The sequence below is a fragment of the Pithys albifrons genome, chromosome 4, assembly GCF_047495875.1.
Source record: "Pithys albifrons albifrons isolate INPA30051 chromosome 4, PitAlb_v1, whole genome shotgun sequence".
Lineage (NCBI taxonomy): Eukaryota > Metazoa > Chordata > Aves > Passeriformes > Thamnophilidae > Pithys > Pithys albifrons.
Window position 1 is genome coordinate 25,194,697 of NC_092461.1, and position 15,262 is coordinate 25,209,958.

The following is a 15,262-nucleotide window of genomic DNA, read 5'->3' on the forward strand; positions in this document are numbered from 1 at the left end:
GATGCAGGTAGCATAAAGCAGTATTTCTTAGACTCTTAAATCAAAGGATGGGCTATAGAGGGAAGGAAAACTTTTTTTCTGTTTGCTCTTATAAAAACTTAGTTTCCTTATGTAGTTAGAAGTATATGAGGTTTTAAAAGTTAGGCTGTTACGTTAAAGTCTTCAAGGGCAGGTGTTTCCAGTGTAGCAGACATGGGGGCAGCAATGTCTGTGCAGCTCTCAACTGTAGTTTATTCAGATCTGTTATTGATACTGTGCATTACTTATTCTTGCTGTCCATGTGTATAGAAACTAAGTAAATGTAATGAAATTATTAGATGTTTTCTAATTGTTTGCAAAAGAAGAAACCTCATCACTGTTTTTCTTGACTTATAGTAGGGATGGGCTTATGCAATGTATAGGTATTGAATTTTAAAAGTCAAAATAATTTATTATTATGAAAATCTCTTTACAGGGTAAGAGATTAGCATTGTGTTCTTTAATATGAACGTTCTTAGAAGAAATCTTGCATGGTATGAAATAGATTTCTGTTAAAAGTCATGTGTAAATTCCAGTGTATGTAGATACTTAATCAGCTCCCTTCAGTTTTTCTCTCTGTGTGCGGCTTTTATTTTGCTGGGGGGTTTTTTGTGTGTACTGTTGGAGAGCAAATGGAATCTAAATTATCTAGCACAAACAAATGGACAGTTTGCAAAATGACTAATTGCTCTTGTTCCTTGTGCTCTTTCCATGAACGAGCTTTATAAGTAATAGACCGAGGTATCTTTGAGGTAGGACTGAGTGGGAGGGCTACTGAATTTATAATCTGCTTTTTCTTGAACTTACTTTGAGGTAATCAGAGTTTACAGCTGATAAATAAAGCTATTAAGAAAGCTTCTCTTAAGTCAAAAACCAGCATGGAGTTTATTAATTTTCCCATTCCACTCAGTGAACAATAAAACAAATGTGAATTTGTTTGTTTCATTCTTTGGAGTCATCTCTTGAGATAAAATATGCTTATTCTTCTGGTAAGCTTTTGTCAAATACAAATATTTTGTAGTTGGCAGTGCTTTTACATAAATGTTTTTTTTAAAGGACAAACTGTTTCATAACTGCCTTTTCTACACAGTTTATTCCCCAGATATGCCTTCCCGGCTTCCAATCCAAGACATCTTTGCTGGACTGGTTACAAGTATTGGCACAGCAATACGATACTGGTTTCATTATACACTTGTGGCCTTTGCGTGGTTGGGAGTAGTACCTCTTACTGCATGTAAGTGTTAATTTTTTTGTACATAATGCTCTTATACAAAGGGAAATATGCCACTTTCTGCATCAAGGCTTTGTCAGACCATTACTGGTTTATTTAAAAAAAATCAACACATTATTTCACTTACTTTCATTCAGAGTTTTTACCTATTTGTCTCTTAAGCCAGTAGTGCAATGCAAGAAAAGTGTGAAGATATAGGAGAAAACTCATGAAAGGGCTTTCAAGTTTCTTATTTCAATAAAATGCATTTTTTCAAGTTTCTTCTTAAAATCTACATGGAAGTTTCTATTTTATGCCATTTATTAAGTCAGAAGAATTGCCCTGGTTTTTCTAACAGGAAAAGTAAAGGAAAGTGCAGTATATATCTTTTTCTGTGAAAAGTAAAATTCCCTAGACAAATTGATTAGTAAAACTCTTAAAAAATACCAATTCAAGTCATATAAGTTGTAAAGTAATTTAATAGAGTGCACATTTAAATTCTTGTAGTATCCAGTTTGAAATTCACTTTCCAGATATGGATGGAAAGAAAACTATTGATGTTTCAATAAGCTAAAAATATAGAGAAGATGGAGAAAGGCAAAAGGAATATAGTGTTCAGTCAAGGAAATGATTGGAAGTGCATCTTTACAAACCATAATATATCCATTGAACAAAAGAGCAGGGAGTAAATGCATCTCCCCAGACCGTTTCTCAGGATATTCTGTGCTTTTATTTGTAGCTGGCACAGGCTTAGTTTGAGAGTAGCACAATCCTGATGTCACCTAATTGTCTGAAGCAGACACTGATAGCTTACTTTTTAAGATTATGTGACCAAAGAATCATGATAAAAGGCTAACATTACCTAGCATCAAGTATTAATCCATTAAACAATTAACTTAAACAGATAATGAAATGATGATGATCCTTGCTACATGATATCATAGTACCAGGAGGTTATACAGGTTTGAAATAAGATTACTGGGGACACAAAAAATCCATTAAGGATTAGTTAGTAGTGAGATATTATGGCACAGGAACTGAGCTGCTTTGCATGAAACATATAAGAATGTTCTGAGCAAGTATCACTGCAAGTATGTTTAATCGGCTCCCATATTCTTCCTTAGGCATCCATTTGTGTGACCTGTGCTGAAAACAGGTCTAGATGAATCCTGGGTCTACCTAGTACAGCAATTCCTACACTTTGACTGTGTGCTAAAATAAATACAGCTTTATTCCATGTGGATTTGTATAGTCCTGGGTTCTGTTCATTCTCTGAAAGCTGAGATTTTCTTCCTTGCCATAAATTTAGCTGGACACCAGGTGAAACCAGGTTATAACCTCCAAGTGAGGTTAGAACCAAAATCAATTCATATCAAGCTTCTGTTTGTTCACACAGGTCGTATCTACAAGTGCTTGTTTACTGGCTCTGTGAGCTCACTACTGACACTGCCATTAGATATTCTGTCAACGTAAGTACTTAAACAGTTGGATACAAAGAACTGTTTTAGTCAGATTACCCTGAAAATGGTTGCTTTGGAACTTAGTGTCCTTTTCTTCCAGTTATGCTCCTTATCTTCCACCATCTTCCTTAAGCAAGTGCCAGTTACCCTTTGCATAATGACATGTAGGGCTAACAGCCTTACAGTAGAAGTCTTTTCACTTTGAAGTTCCCTTACTCAGGATTTTTGGAGCTGGAAGGCTGACTTTAGGAGGTGGGCCCTAGTTAATAAAGATTTGTATTTGATGCCAAGAAAATTTATGCTGCAAAATTACGTATAATTTAAAAAATACTTTTCTACAGTTTAGATCAGGTGCTGCACAGTAGAATATTAATGTGCTGTTAGTAATGTCACATTCTGGGGTTTTTGTTGCATTTTTATATTTTGCATTTAATTTTATCCAGTCTCTTATGTGATAGGGGTTATTTTTTTTCAGATTTTCTTCTAGCTGATGTTTGGATTTTTAATGCTTCAACTGCCATCTGCTATTGCATATTGTCTGTCTTTGTCCTTTTAAAATCCATTTTACTTAAAGAATCAGTAAATACCAAACAACATAATTTCAGACTAGTTCTTACTTTATCATTATCATGAAACACAAGGAACTGAAACTCAGTTTAAGTGGAATCAGTTGCATATCAGGCAAATGATCTATGTGAATGCTCTGTGCAGTTCAGCTCAGTCATCTCACTTGGGCTATTTGATTTGAGATGTCAGGTCATATTATGTTTATTAACTTTCAGTAATGGAGAAAGATGCTTGCTTCAGTCTAATAACAACACTCTTTAGATTCTACTTTTATTTTTCTGAGAAGAATCTGGATCAAATGAACCTGAGCACCTCTTCATGTGTCTGATGCAATCTAGGAAGAACATAAAGGACCGAAGTATTTGTCAGATTTTAATGGCCTGTGAAACTGTCCTTTAACATTTATTTCTTTGACAGAGACAATTACAGTGGCCTCTTTTCATTGAGGATTTCATGTCCCCATGGTGTTCACTGTGCTGTGCAGGCACAAGTGTGTGGTTGCAAGCAGAGTCAAATTGATGCTTTTTTACTTATTATTAAAGCGTATATTGTAGTTTTCTGAGCAAATTCTCTGTGGTCAAGGATTAGTGCAAGGGTGGAAACAAGTGTGAGGACATACCTGAAATTAGGGGTGAGGGTTGCTTAAGATGGTTTTAAGTACCTCTTGTGGCCTGAAACTGCAGTTGCAGTTGGTTGGCTGAACTTTGTTTTGCTGCTGCTTTTACAGTATGACCTGATGGATCAGGATTTTTAAAGTACAGTGACAGTATCTGGGGTAAAATACTACCTCAAATGTATAGAGGTTGAAGGGAAACCCTGGAGTTCCATTCTTCTGGTTAGGGTAGCTCAGCAGATAAAATGGCTCTGGTGGACTGGTTATTACTGGTTTTTATTTAAAATAACCTTTCACTGTATCAAACCATTTACCCAGCAACTATTGTCACTATTCAGTAGCTTTGCTATTTTTGAGGATTGTTTTTCCTGAACTACTCTTTAAAATTTTCTTCATATTTGGCCTGATCCTGTTTTGCAAGAATATGTATTACAGTAGTAATTTCACAAACCAGAGGGAAATAAAACATTTTCCAAATCAGTGTGTATCCTGGCACTTTAAACTATTTGTACACATACATACAGCCTTCCTAAAATAAACCTTCTTTGAACAGATTTTTTTCAAATTATATCAAAATTATGTCTAGATGCTTTCTTCACCTAGACACATAAATAGTTTATTGTTAATTTGGACTAGAAGGATCTGTTTGTTATAGTTAACAATTACTGAGTTTAGTCCTACTAGCAAAATGTTTTTGTCATTAATGCTTTTATCTTGTTCTTTAACAGGGAGAACTTACTGGCTGACTGTTTGCAGGGCTGTTTTGTGGTAACCTGCACCCTGTGTGCATTTATCAGCCTTGTTTGGTTGCGTGAACAGATCGTCCATGGAGGAGCACCACAGTGGCTGGAACAAAATCAACAACAGCCACTCAATGGGGTTGGGCAACAAAATGAGGTAAAACTTAACTTCTCAGTAGCTCGTGATAAATTTGGAAAATGTGGGTTTGGGATTAAATACGTTACCAGAACCCGGTGATGTTATTTTTCTGGATGGCACCTTTGTTTGTTTGTTAGCAGAAGTTGAACATGTGTTCCTGTATAAATTCAGTGACACCACTGTTATGTTTTTGAAGTTGTTTTTCTTGTATGATAGTGTTTAGAGTCTTATGTCTGTACCTTTACCCCTTTTTTAAGATAATGTGCATATAAAACCGAATTCTCAGACATAGTCAGTGAAGATGCAGCTTGCTTTTATTTTGTCTTTTTTCATAAGTATCTCAGTAGTTCATAAGGTAAGAACTCACTGTTTTCAAGGCAATTGGAAGTTTCGTTGAAACCATTGAAGTTGAAGCTCCTCTGCCCTGCTCCAGCACCCACACACACCCCTTTCGTGTTTACAGGAGCCTCTTGGGTGGGAGAAGTGATAAACAATAATGCACAGGGAGGAAATAACTCAAAAATTTGTTTTCTTCTTGTAATAAATGTCAGGTTTTTAAAGTCAGAGGCAGAGATTCTCTTTTTGCTGACTGACTCAGATTGGCCTTGAATCATCGTCTTGGTAATATAATGATACTTTTCCTAAGATAAAAAGAGTCCCCCTCTATTGAGCACTGATGGGACCACATCTGGAGTGCTGTATCCAGTTCTAGGCTCCCTCAGTACAAGAGAGCCATGGACATACTGGAGTGAGTGCAGTGCAGAGCCAACAAAATTATTAAAGGACTGGAACATCTGACATATGATGAGGGCCTGAGAGAGCTGGAATTGTTTAGCCTGGAGATGAGGCAGCTTGCCGTAGACCTTAACAGTCTGTATAAATGCCTCATGGGAGGGAGGGTGGGAGGGAGGGAGGGAGGGAGGGAGGGTGTAAAGAAGACAGAGCCAGAGTTATTTTGGTAGCTTTAAGTGACTGGACATGAGGCAGTAGGCCCAAATTAAAATACAGGAAAATTTATTTAGGCCAAAAAGTAGGTTTTTAACTGTGTGATCAACTATGAAACAGGTTGGTCAGATACGTTGTAAACTTTCCACCTCTGAAGTTACTCAGGTGTAACAGCACTGATCAGTCTGCTGTAGCAGACCCTTTCAGTAGTTGTGTTGACTACATGATCTTTAGAGGCCCTTTCCTACCTCAGCTACTCTGAAGAAATTTAAATGTTTCTTTTCCTGTTTTTAAAGGCTTAGTAGTCTCAAATGTAATCCTTGTCTCAAACCTGTATTATTGACATTTTTTAGTACTATTTGGATTCCTATACATACAGCACAGAAGTATGAAGAGGTTGATCAGTTTAACTGAATACTTAATCCTGTTCCTGCAGGCTCAGGCTGTTGTAAATGGAGGTGTTGAAAATGCTGTGCTTGACCAGCCTGCTAACCCAGCTGCTGAGAACGTAGTTGTAGGTGAGAACCCTGAAATTCAAGAAGAGCAAGTAGATGAAGAGGAGGAAGATAATGAAGATGAAGAAGATGCTGTAGTAGAAGATGCAGCAGATGCAAACAATGGAGCACAAGGTAACAGGTGACTCAAAACAGTAATGTTCTAGTTCTTATTAAGTATAAATTAGACCCTTGAATATAGAACTGCCATAATTCAAGGAAGCTGTAAATTCCCACTTTTGCAAATTTCGTGTATTTTGAGTGCTGAAATGTTTTCTTGCTGAAAAGCTAGCAGCAGTTATAAGACAAATATTATGCACTCAAGTCTTTTTTTTTGTTTAAAACATAGTATGGAGTGGTTACAAGTTGTTTTGAGTGAGTCTAACAGCTGTCAAAATGGGCATTGTCTCCTCAGATGACATGAACTGGAATGCTTTGGAATGGGATCGAGCAGCAGAAGAGCTTACTTGGGAGCGAGTGAGTAAGAATAATTTTCTTGAGTTTAATAATTCAGACTCATACTTGAAATGATCTGTAATGCTGTGTTAAAATGCATTTAGGATAGGTTTGGATATCATTCATTCAGTAATAGCCTGTAGAGAGCTAGAAAAGTTATTGTATTATAAACAAAATGTTATATTATGAGCAAAGTTTTATTATGTTACTTTTTAACTATCAGAAAAGGCATTTCTTTGATTTCAAATGTATTAGCAGCTTAAAACATGTTTTAGCACAGACTTTTCTGAAGTCTTCAACTTGTTCAGGTTTAGAAATTTAATGCACCTTGTTTTGAGGATGCTGGGCCAGATTAGGAACGCACAGGTGTTGTGTTATATATTGTTTAATACTTGATTTTTGTATTTGTGGAAGCAAAAGACTAAAGGAGTGAATTTTCAAAAAACAAATGTGTTTCTTTAAAAATGATGCAGTGTTTTAATGTAACAGCTTTTCTTTTGTTTATGGATCACAAATTCCGTAATTAGAGCATGCGATGCACGTACAGTGTAGTCATAGAGACGAAGAACTGGGGTTTTTTAACCGATCTAGAAGTAGCCAATGTCTGAGTTCAAAGCTCACCACGTGCAGCACAAGCTGCTTGAAGGTGAATACAGCAGGTTCATGTGACTCACCAGCAGCACCAGTGCCTGTGGCAGAAGATGTAAAACGACTTTCTGTATTCCAAGGCTGTGGTGTAGTTGTTGCCTCAATTGCAGGGTAGGAGAAACACAGTTTTCCTCACAAGCTTGATCTTTATTTGTATCTACCAAAAGCTTCTTAGTGTGTTTTGAGAGGTATTTCATGATAAAGGACATACATAACTTCAGGTACTTGAATAATTCTGTGGTTTGTTTCAGAATGAAAGTGTTGCATTTCTGAACCCAATTTATATGCTGGAAGGTGCTGATGTACTGCTAATTGAAAATATTGTGTTACCTCTCCAGGAATATAGAAATCAGTTTCAGCATATTCTCATAACCCTTTCCAGCATTACGTAGGCAATAGACGTGTTTGGCATTTAGTATTAAAATTGGGGTAGGCTTTTCTCTTATTTCATCTTGTGAAAATAGCATGCACAGTTCCTGAATTTTCAAAAATATTTGCATCTTGGTTTATTTTGTAAAATATGAGCAGCTCTCATATTTTGGAACTTCATGCAAAGTCCTAATACTAAAAAAAGAGCCTGGAACCTGGAACTTTAGAGCAATAATTGTGGAGTAGGAGTGTCTGTTTTGAAATAGTAAGATGCCCTTGAATGGGGAGGAAAGGAGATTTCTTTCTTTTTTTTTTCTTTTTTTTCTTTTTCTTTCCTATTCTTTTTGCCTGTTCTGTGGATGCTTCCCAAAGCAGCTGTGCAGAGTGATGAATGATTTGTTTCCTGTTTTCCCTAGCTGTAAAACAATTCTGTTCTAAACTTCAAAACATACAGTGTAGCAAATGATCCCATTACTAGTTGCCTTTATACATAAAAGGTAAAATCTTAACTTACTTTTCTCAATGAAACATAAACTGATCCTTTGCAGTAAGGAAGCAACAAAAAATTTGCTCTTGTACTTAAATATTGAGGTGATTAAATATGTATTAAATTAGCAGTTCAATCACTAAAATATTTTGTAAATACGAAGTCTTTGTCAGAGTTTTCAGTCTTGGAGAGAAGAGGGCTATAAATTAATTGATTCTGTGTTGCTTTGAGGTATGTAAATACATGTGTATTAAGATATTCAACATGTATGTCACTGCCTTTGATCAGCTGAGTTCACTGTGTTGAATGAGAATTTATCTTCTGTCTTTAAGAATTTATATCCTGGTTCCATTGATTGAGCAATAAAAAAAGCTTTTGACCATATTGGACATTAAAGCTTGGTGTGAAAGGGGCTTATTTTAGATGCAGGTTGCTTAATTTTTCTGATGAGTAAGTAAAATAAAGCTTTCTTATCTTCACAGATGCTTGGACTTGATGGATCTCTGGTATTTTTAGTAAGTGCAATCCTGCATTTCAAGCATTTCTATAGAAGGCTTTTTATAAGTACTTGTATTTTTTTAAAGTATATCATTGTATTTTAAGTCCCTGTTTTTATATGGTGTATTTCTTTAAAGAGAGTTTCCTGTGAAGTGATTTTCAAACAAATAGACTTTTTAGGAGTTTCACAGAGTAAAGTTGTGTGTGAATGTAATTTTTTAAAAGATGTAGATAACTTTGGGTCATGTACTCCACTGCAAATAAAAGCTAGACCCTTTTAAAAAGCATACACTGAAAATACTTACGTTTTGGTCTTTGTTGCAATTAAAATAGTGTTCTCTTCAGATGTCTTTTATTTGCCCTAGTACTACCAGAACACCACTAGTGAAATTATAGTGTAGACTTGATTTTAAAATCTAGGATCTTCAGTTATGTTTCTTGACTTCATTTGTTTTTTCATCAACATCTCATACTTTAATGTAATGCCTTAGGTTTACAATTATGTTATTAGTGATTGACCTTAAATATTAATGTCAAATAAGTGAAGCTCCAGTGTATCGTAGAATCATAGAATCGATTGGGTTGGAAAAGACCTCCGAGATCATCAAGTCCAACCCTTGGTCCAACTCCAGTCCCTTTACTAGACCATGGCACTCAGTGCCACGTCCAATCTCAGTTTAAAAACCTCCAGGGATGGGGAATCCACCACCTCTCTGGGCAGGCCATTCCAATGCCTGATTATTCTCTCTGGAAAGAAATTTTTTCTGTACTTATGGCTTAGATGACATCTTGGCTAAAACCAAGATTTCAAAAGTAGAGATATATTGTCATTTCTAGAGTCAGAGCTGCCAGTGTTGTTAAAGCATTTGTTGTGACAAAGGCTTGGTGTTAAAAGTTATGAACATTTCCTCATTCGGGAAACAAATATCCACATACCTTTCATGTAATTCTTTTTAAAGGTGAAACTATATTGATTTTAAAATAGAAGTTTGTCTTTACAAAATAAGAGTTTTAGAGCAAATGTAAGTGGGCATATCTGGGTAAATTCCTATGAATGCAAACAAGTGCTTTCACAGTCTGTCCTGCATGTTTTAGTCTTTCTATTAAAGCAAATTTCTTGGCTCCAACATGAGATGTGTAAGTTCTGGTAATAATAAGCAGTTGAAATAAGTTTAGGAACAAAAGTCGAGTCACTTATTTAAATGACTGATACTTATGTCCTGTTTCCTTGTGATCTTCCTTCCTCTTTCCCCAACACTCCTTGCAGGAACATGTCTTTTGGGTGGTGTCCTTAAATACATTGTTCATACTCGTGTTTGGTAAGTATCATCTGCTCTTAGGTTTTAAAAACATCCTTGTGAAGTGTAATGCAGGTTAATTTTAAGCCTGTTCTCAGAATAAATGAAGATGTGACATATGAAAATGGAACCACAAATGAATTGGGAATATGCATAATAAATATTAATTGTTTCTAGTTTTTAATATTAATTTCTTTAAGTGAATAGGTTTAAAATAGAAAATCTGCCAAAAGCTTGATGATGTCAACCAAAGCACAGAAAATAGTATTTGTTTGTAATACTGTTAAAGGAGCAATCTCAGGGAATTTAATTTTTGAGCAAATGCAGTACTTTGAGGAATGGCTGGGATATTGGTTTTTTCTCCTTATAGTTTTCACAAGATGCAGTGACCTCACTTTTTACATCAAGAATCCATTTTTGAAGTTCAGTATTGGGAGAGAGGTGCACAAGAATGTAGCTGACTATGTAGGGTTGTCAAATATGCTTCTATTTTGTATCCAGAATTGCTACAGAACAACTTTCCTTAGTTCATACAACTTAGACTGCCTTACATTTTAGAAAACAGTTCTAATCAGTGGCACTTTTTTCTCCATTTTTTTTGATTCCTCCTGTAGATGCTGAAGCTGAACCCTAACTTTAAATGTTTGCAAGACTCTTTCTATTTCTAATGAGAGATAGGAATATTTTTCTGTTCTGATTCCATGCATAGTTAGTGCTAGGAAAATTTCTTGGACATAAACGTGTCACAACTTTAGAAAAATTTTAAATACCCAGACTGTAGGTATATATTTCTTATTCATTTGAAATCTAAAATATTATAAAAAGACCTGCCTTATTGTTGTAAGCTCCTCTTGAGAGTTTCTGAAATTTCTCTGCTAACAGAGGCTTTTGGATTGTGGTGCTCAGCCTCATTAGTGTTGGTAATTTGGCACACCTCTGTGTATAGAATTAGCAGCACTTCAGTGAAAAGATGGAGCATTTTGTGCACTTGGAGAGATACCAGACAAAAATACCCCAAATTTTCACTTGCTCTGAACGATCAGTTTAGGAAGGAATTTGTTATGTTGCTTTGGATATTTTCAGTGATCTTTCCTGGCAGAAGGATTTGAGGCTGAAAAACCGAAGACATACTATAGATAAGAACCTTTTGCAGGCAGGGTAAAGCTCATCACACTGAACCAGTGATTTGAGCATCTAAATACTGAAACGAATCACCAGATCAAAAGAATTGGTGTCTTGTATGCTTAATTGACAAGGAACTATAACTGTTTTAATACAAGTTGGAAAATACTTGAATTATTTCTGTCTGAGAATTATTCTAATCTGTAGTTATCAGAAGTTAATTGAGAATTTTTAGCTGCTGTAAAATGTAGACATTTTTATTAAGTAGATAATAACCATGGAATTTCTAAATTGTAGATTAAAATTCAATAATAAGTGTGTAATAAGAATAATTAATGAGGTTGTCATATAGACGTGTTTTGAGTAGCTGTACCTGCTCCTTCCCAAGTGGGAAACTAACAAATAGAGAAGAGAAGGGAGTGATTTTCCCAAGCAAGCGGGAGGTCTGGAAATTTAATATGTGCCTGTCAAGCCTATTTGGAGTATCTTTCCCATTAAGTAATACTGCTTAATTTACAGCTGTCAAATCTCTAGTTATTTGTAATTTCACTACTGTTGAGTTCAAATGTCACAGGAGGTGCTTTATAGAAATAGAAGGAAAGCATTTGGAACCTTAATTACTGGTCCAGAAATTCTCTTTGGACAAATTAATTCGTTTGAACATAATTAGTATTTTCTATAGCTCATCTTATTACTCACAAAGGAGTCTGTACTCCTTTATGATTTTTTCTTTAAAGGCATATCAGAGAAATTCACTTTTAAATAAAGTTACTTAAAATCATGATAAACTGTGCACTGTATTCTCATAAAACCCTGTCCAGAAATACAACTTTTAAGTCATTAGTGTGATATCTGTAGGAGTTGTGTGTGTGATCTCTTTCATCTCAGGTTTATTTCACTTGTTCTTGCTGGCCAGGGAGAGATCAAGCGCCCCCTTTATATTTTTATTTGATTTATCTTTTTTTATCTTATTTTTGCTCTTCCCCAGTAATTGCTTTATTTCTCTGAAACGGACATAAATTAAAACTTTCTGATCATTGATCAGGGCAGTATGTGTCCTGCTAAGTCTTTTCCTAGCTGGTTTTGTGTTGTTGTTGTTTTGTTTCTGTTTGGGTTTTTTACATATTGGTCATAGGAAAGTGGGGAGGAGAGAGAGAAAATCATTGGGCTTTTAATTTAAGGGAATGTTTAGTGTAAGTAGTTCCCAGCGTGGATTATCATGATGTAGTGAAGGCAATAGAGGTGAAAAGAAAAGCTTGCTGCTACTGCAGCCCCTTTCCTTTATACTGATTCCCTCTACTCCTGAAAAAAAAAAGGTGTTGAATTCTGCACTCCTTCATAGCTTGGTTAGACCACAGAGGAATCTAAAACAACTTGCTCCTGTTTCAAATACACAGGTGTCCAAAAATGGGGAAAGTGCTGTCTTTTTAATGCATTCCCCCTGAAACCTCAGAATTGTCAAGAGAGTTCTCAGGAATGATGACAGCTCTCAATATATTAATTCAAAGTAAAAGTTGTTCCTCATTCCTTTCCTGGAGTGTCATCGTTCTCCCCCTCTTCTTCCCTGTAAAAATTCCTGCAGGGCTTGCATTTTTCACAGTATTCTTAAGAATTAAAACACTGGAACTGAAGCCTTGCTAAACCAAGTCCTGTCTGGCCATGGGGATATGGAATGGCTGCTTAAGTCCTTTAGTGCATGGGAAACAGTGAATATGCAGAAAAGCTTCTTACAGCAGTCTGAGACAGAGACCAGCCTAGTGCATAAAGCTGAGAAATTGAACTAATTTATGCACTGCAAGATGAACTAAGAAGGAAAAGACTGTCCTCTTATTCTGTGTAGTTTTATTTTGTTTGTAATCTTTGTGTGAATTCTGATCTGATTTTCAGTGTTTGTAAAGTTGTAAAATTCTAACACTTGCAAATATTTGCACAGAATGTAATTTCTTTTTAGTCGTTTTCATAAAATTGATCAGAATTAGGATTATTACCATGTTACAATACACATCCTGCAAATAAGGCTCCATTTAGCCGTTTTCATGACCTTTTTTCCTTCTTTCTGCTTACATTTTATACAGCATTTTGTCCATACCACATTGGTCACTTCTCCATTGTTGGCCTGGGCTTTGAGGAATATGTGAGTATGGTTCTATAATTTCAAAATGCAAAAACCTGCCACTGTTTATTTAATCACAATATTCTTGTAGCATCTTTTCACTTTGTGATTGCAAAAGTAACTTGGAGTATGTATTAGTATTAGTTCTTAAACTTTTTTGAATCTATGAATAAAAATGTCCTCATTCTTTCCCTCTTTCTCCACTATTTACATTTCAAGAGAGGTTTCCTGCTTTTACAAAAAATACTTATGTCTTGGGGTTTTTTAACAGCCTTTTCTTCCTTGCATACATTTTTGGGTACCAAGTAATTTTCATAGTAGATGATAAGAAGTAGGGAAAGGAAGGGAGAAGTGAGATAGTGTAAAGGTGACACTTCCTGTTTCATACATTTATGAAACAAATATGTAAAAACCAGAGAGAAACTTGTCATTCTTCTTGTGTATTTGAGAAGAGGAATTTGCCTTAATTGCATAAAAGAGAGATGTAATTTTTTAAGAGACTGGTAAACTTTTCCCTTTTTCCCCTCTTACCTTCAGGTTCAAGCATCTCACTTTGAAGGCCTGATTACAACTATAGTGGGATATGTTCTGCTCGCAGTGACTCTGATTGTTTGTCATGTATCCTTTTGGCAGTAGTGACTGGGCTCAGATTTACAGGTAAAGCATTTTTCTGGCTGCATTTTGAGGAGGCATGGACATGATGCAGGTGCAATTAAATTAACATTTTGCTCTGCTTTTTTGGTGAAATTAGAAGAAAAAAGTTTAATACACATCTGGCTTTTCTTGGAAAAGGTGAGAATTTGTTTCAGACTGCATTGAAAGGAAAGCTACTATTTAAAGTTGGTCTTCAGTTTTGAAACTTGCTTATTCGTGGCAGATGTTTTCAAAGGAAGGTGTTTCTTTCTTGAGACAACTTTTGGCCGCTTAATTTAAGAAGGGTATTTATGTATTTATATACTTACTTACTTAGTTATGTATTTATTTATTTGTGTGTGTATGTATGTATTTATTTAAGGTGCATGTTTAGGTGATGTTATCCAGACAGCAGATCGCGACTTCCAGAGTCACAGCCCATTTTTATAATACCACCCTGCTAAAGTACATACTTCCTATTTCACTTCTGTCTTTTATAAAACTTCCTGTTGCTAAAATCCATGTAATACAGTGTTTCATGTTAATTAAACTGTTATAAAATGTTTTTCAGTATTATTTTCTTGACAAAGTATTCAGGGTTTGGCAGCACTTGTTAAGTTCCAGCGATCACGTCGTTTACTGGGAGTTTGCTATATTGTTGTCAAGGTAATCCTAATTTTTTTTTGTAGGGAGCAAAAAAAGCTCTCAATATTAGCTTACATTATTATTTTCTTAGCAACTTTTGTTAAACTAGTGGGATGTTGTTCTTTTCTCTCTTTTCCCAAAGGTTTCCTTGTTAGTGGTGGTTGAAATCGGTGTGTTTCCTCTCATCTGTGGCTGGTGGCTGGATATTTGTTCCTTGGTAAGAACAGAAGTAAATGGGATAAAAGCTTTTTTAACACTGTTTATATTTGAGGCAAAACAAAAAGTTCTGATGAGAAGAGAGTTGTTAAATATGAGTTTGACAACACTCTTCTGTTTTATAAACATCATTTCCACAGAGAAAGGGTTTTTTAGGTACTGTGAAATGATAATTTTGTTTTTCTTCACATTAACTAAATACAAATTAACATGCTGTTGCTAAAATAATAAGAATATAATCCTTTTTACTGCAATTAAAAGACCACTGTGGTAATGAGCTTGCTTACAGGCGAACTTGTGTACTGAATAAATGTCTTTATGTCACCAGTTATGTGAAATTGTTATCCAGTCCCTTTATGTTTTGAATAAGATACGTGCTGTGTTTGCCTGGAATTGAGAAGGACAGTTTTTCTGTCCTGAAAAAAATTGAGTGATTAATTTCAAATGGAGAAAATTTTTCCAGGCTTAGCAGAAGTAGAATTTTACTTAAGAGAATTTGCTTCCACCACACTGCCACTTTGTTTGAACTGATTTATAATTTATATAGAGTCTGTTAGTGTTTGAGTTAACTACTTCTTTCTACTTCTTTCT

At 35.4% G+C, this 15,262-nt stretch overlaps 1 protein-coding gene across 2 annotated transcripts in view; it reads left to right on the forward strand.

Annotated features, from left to right (window-relative positions):
* The window catches only part of MARCHF6 (membrane associated ring-CH-type finger 6), a 47,606-nt gene that overhangs the window by 11,821 nt on the left and 20,523 nt on the right, over positions 1 to 15,262 (forward strand). For both annotated transcript variants that reach the window (XM_071553688.1, XM_071553687.1), the window contains exons 4-14: positions 1,109 to 1,252; positions 2,625 to 2,697; positions 4,597 to 4,765; positions 6,129 to 6,321; positions 6,602 to 6,663; positions 8,629 to 8,661; positions 9,912 to 9,963; positions 13,140 to 13,198; positions 13,715 to 13,795; positions 14,408 to 14,476; positions 14,598 to 14,672. In XM_071553688.1, the coding sequence (XP_071409789.1) occupies positions 1,109 to 1,252; positions 2,625 to 2,697; positions 4,597 to 4,765; positions 6,129 to 6,321; positions 6,602 to 6,663; positions 8,629 to 8,661; positions 9,912 to 9,963; positions 13,140 to 13,198; positions 13,715 to 13,795; positions 14,408 to 14,476; positions 14,598 to 14,672 (1,010 nt within the window). The remainder of the gene's footprint in view (positions 1 to 1,108; positions 1,253 to 2,624; positions 2,698 to 4,596; positions 4,766 to 6,128; positions 6,322 to 6,601; positions 6,664 to 8,628; positions 8,662 to 9,911; positions 9,964 to 13,139; positions 13,199 to 13,714; positions 13,796 to 14,407; positions 14,477 to 14,597; positions 14,673 to 15,262) is intronic.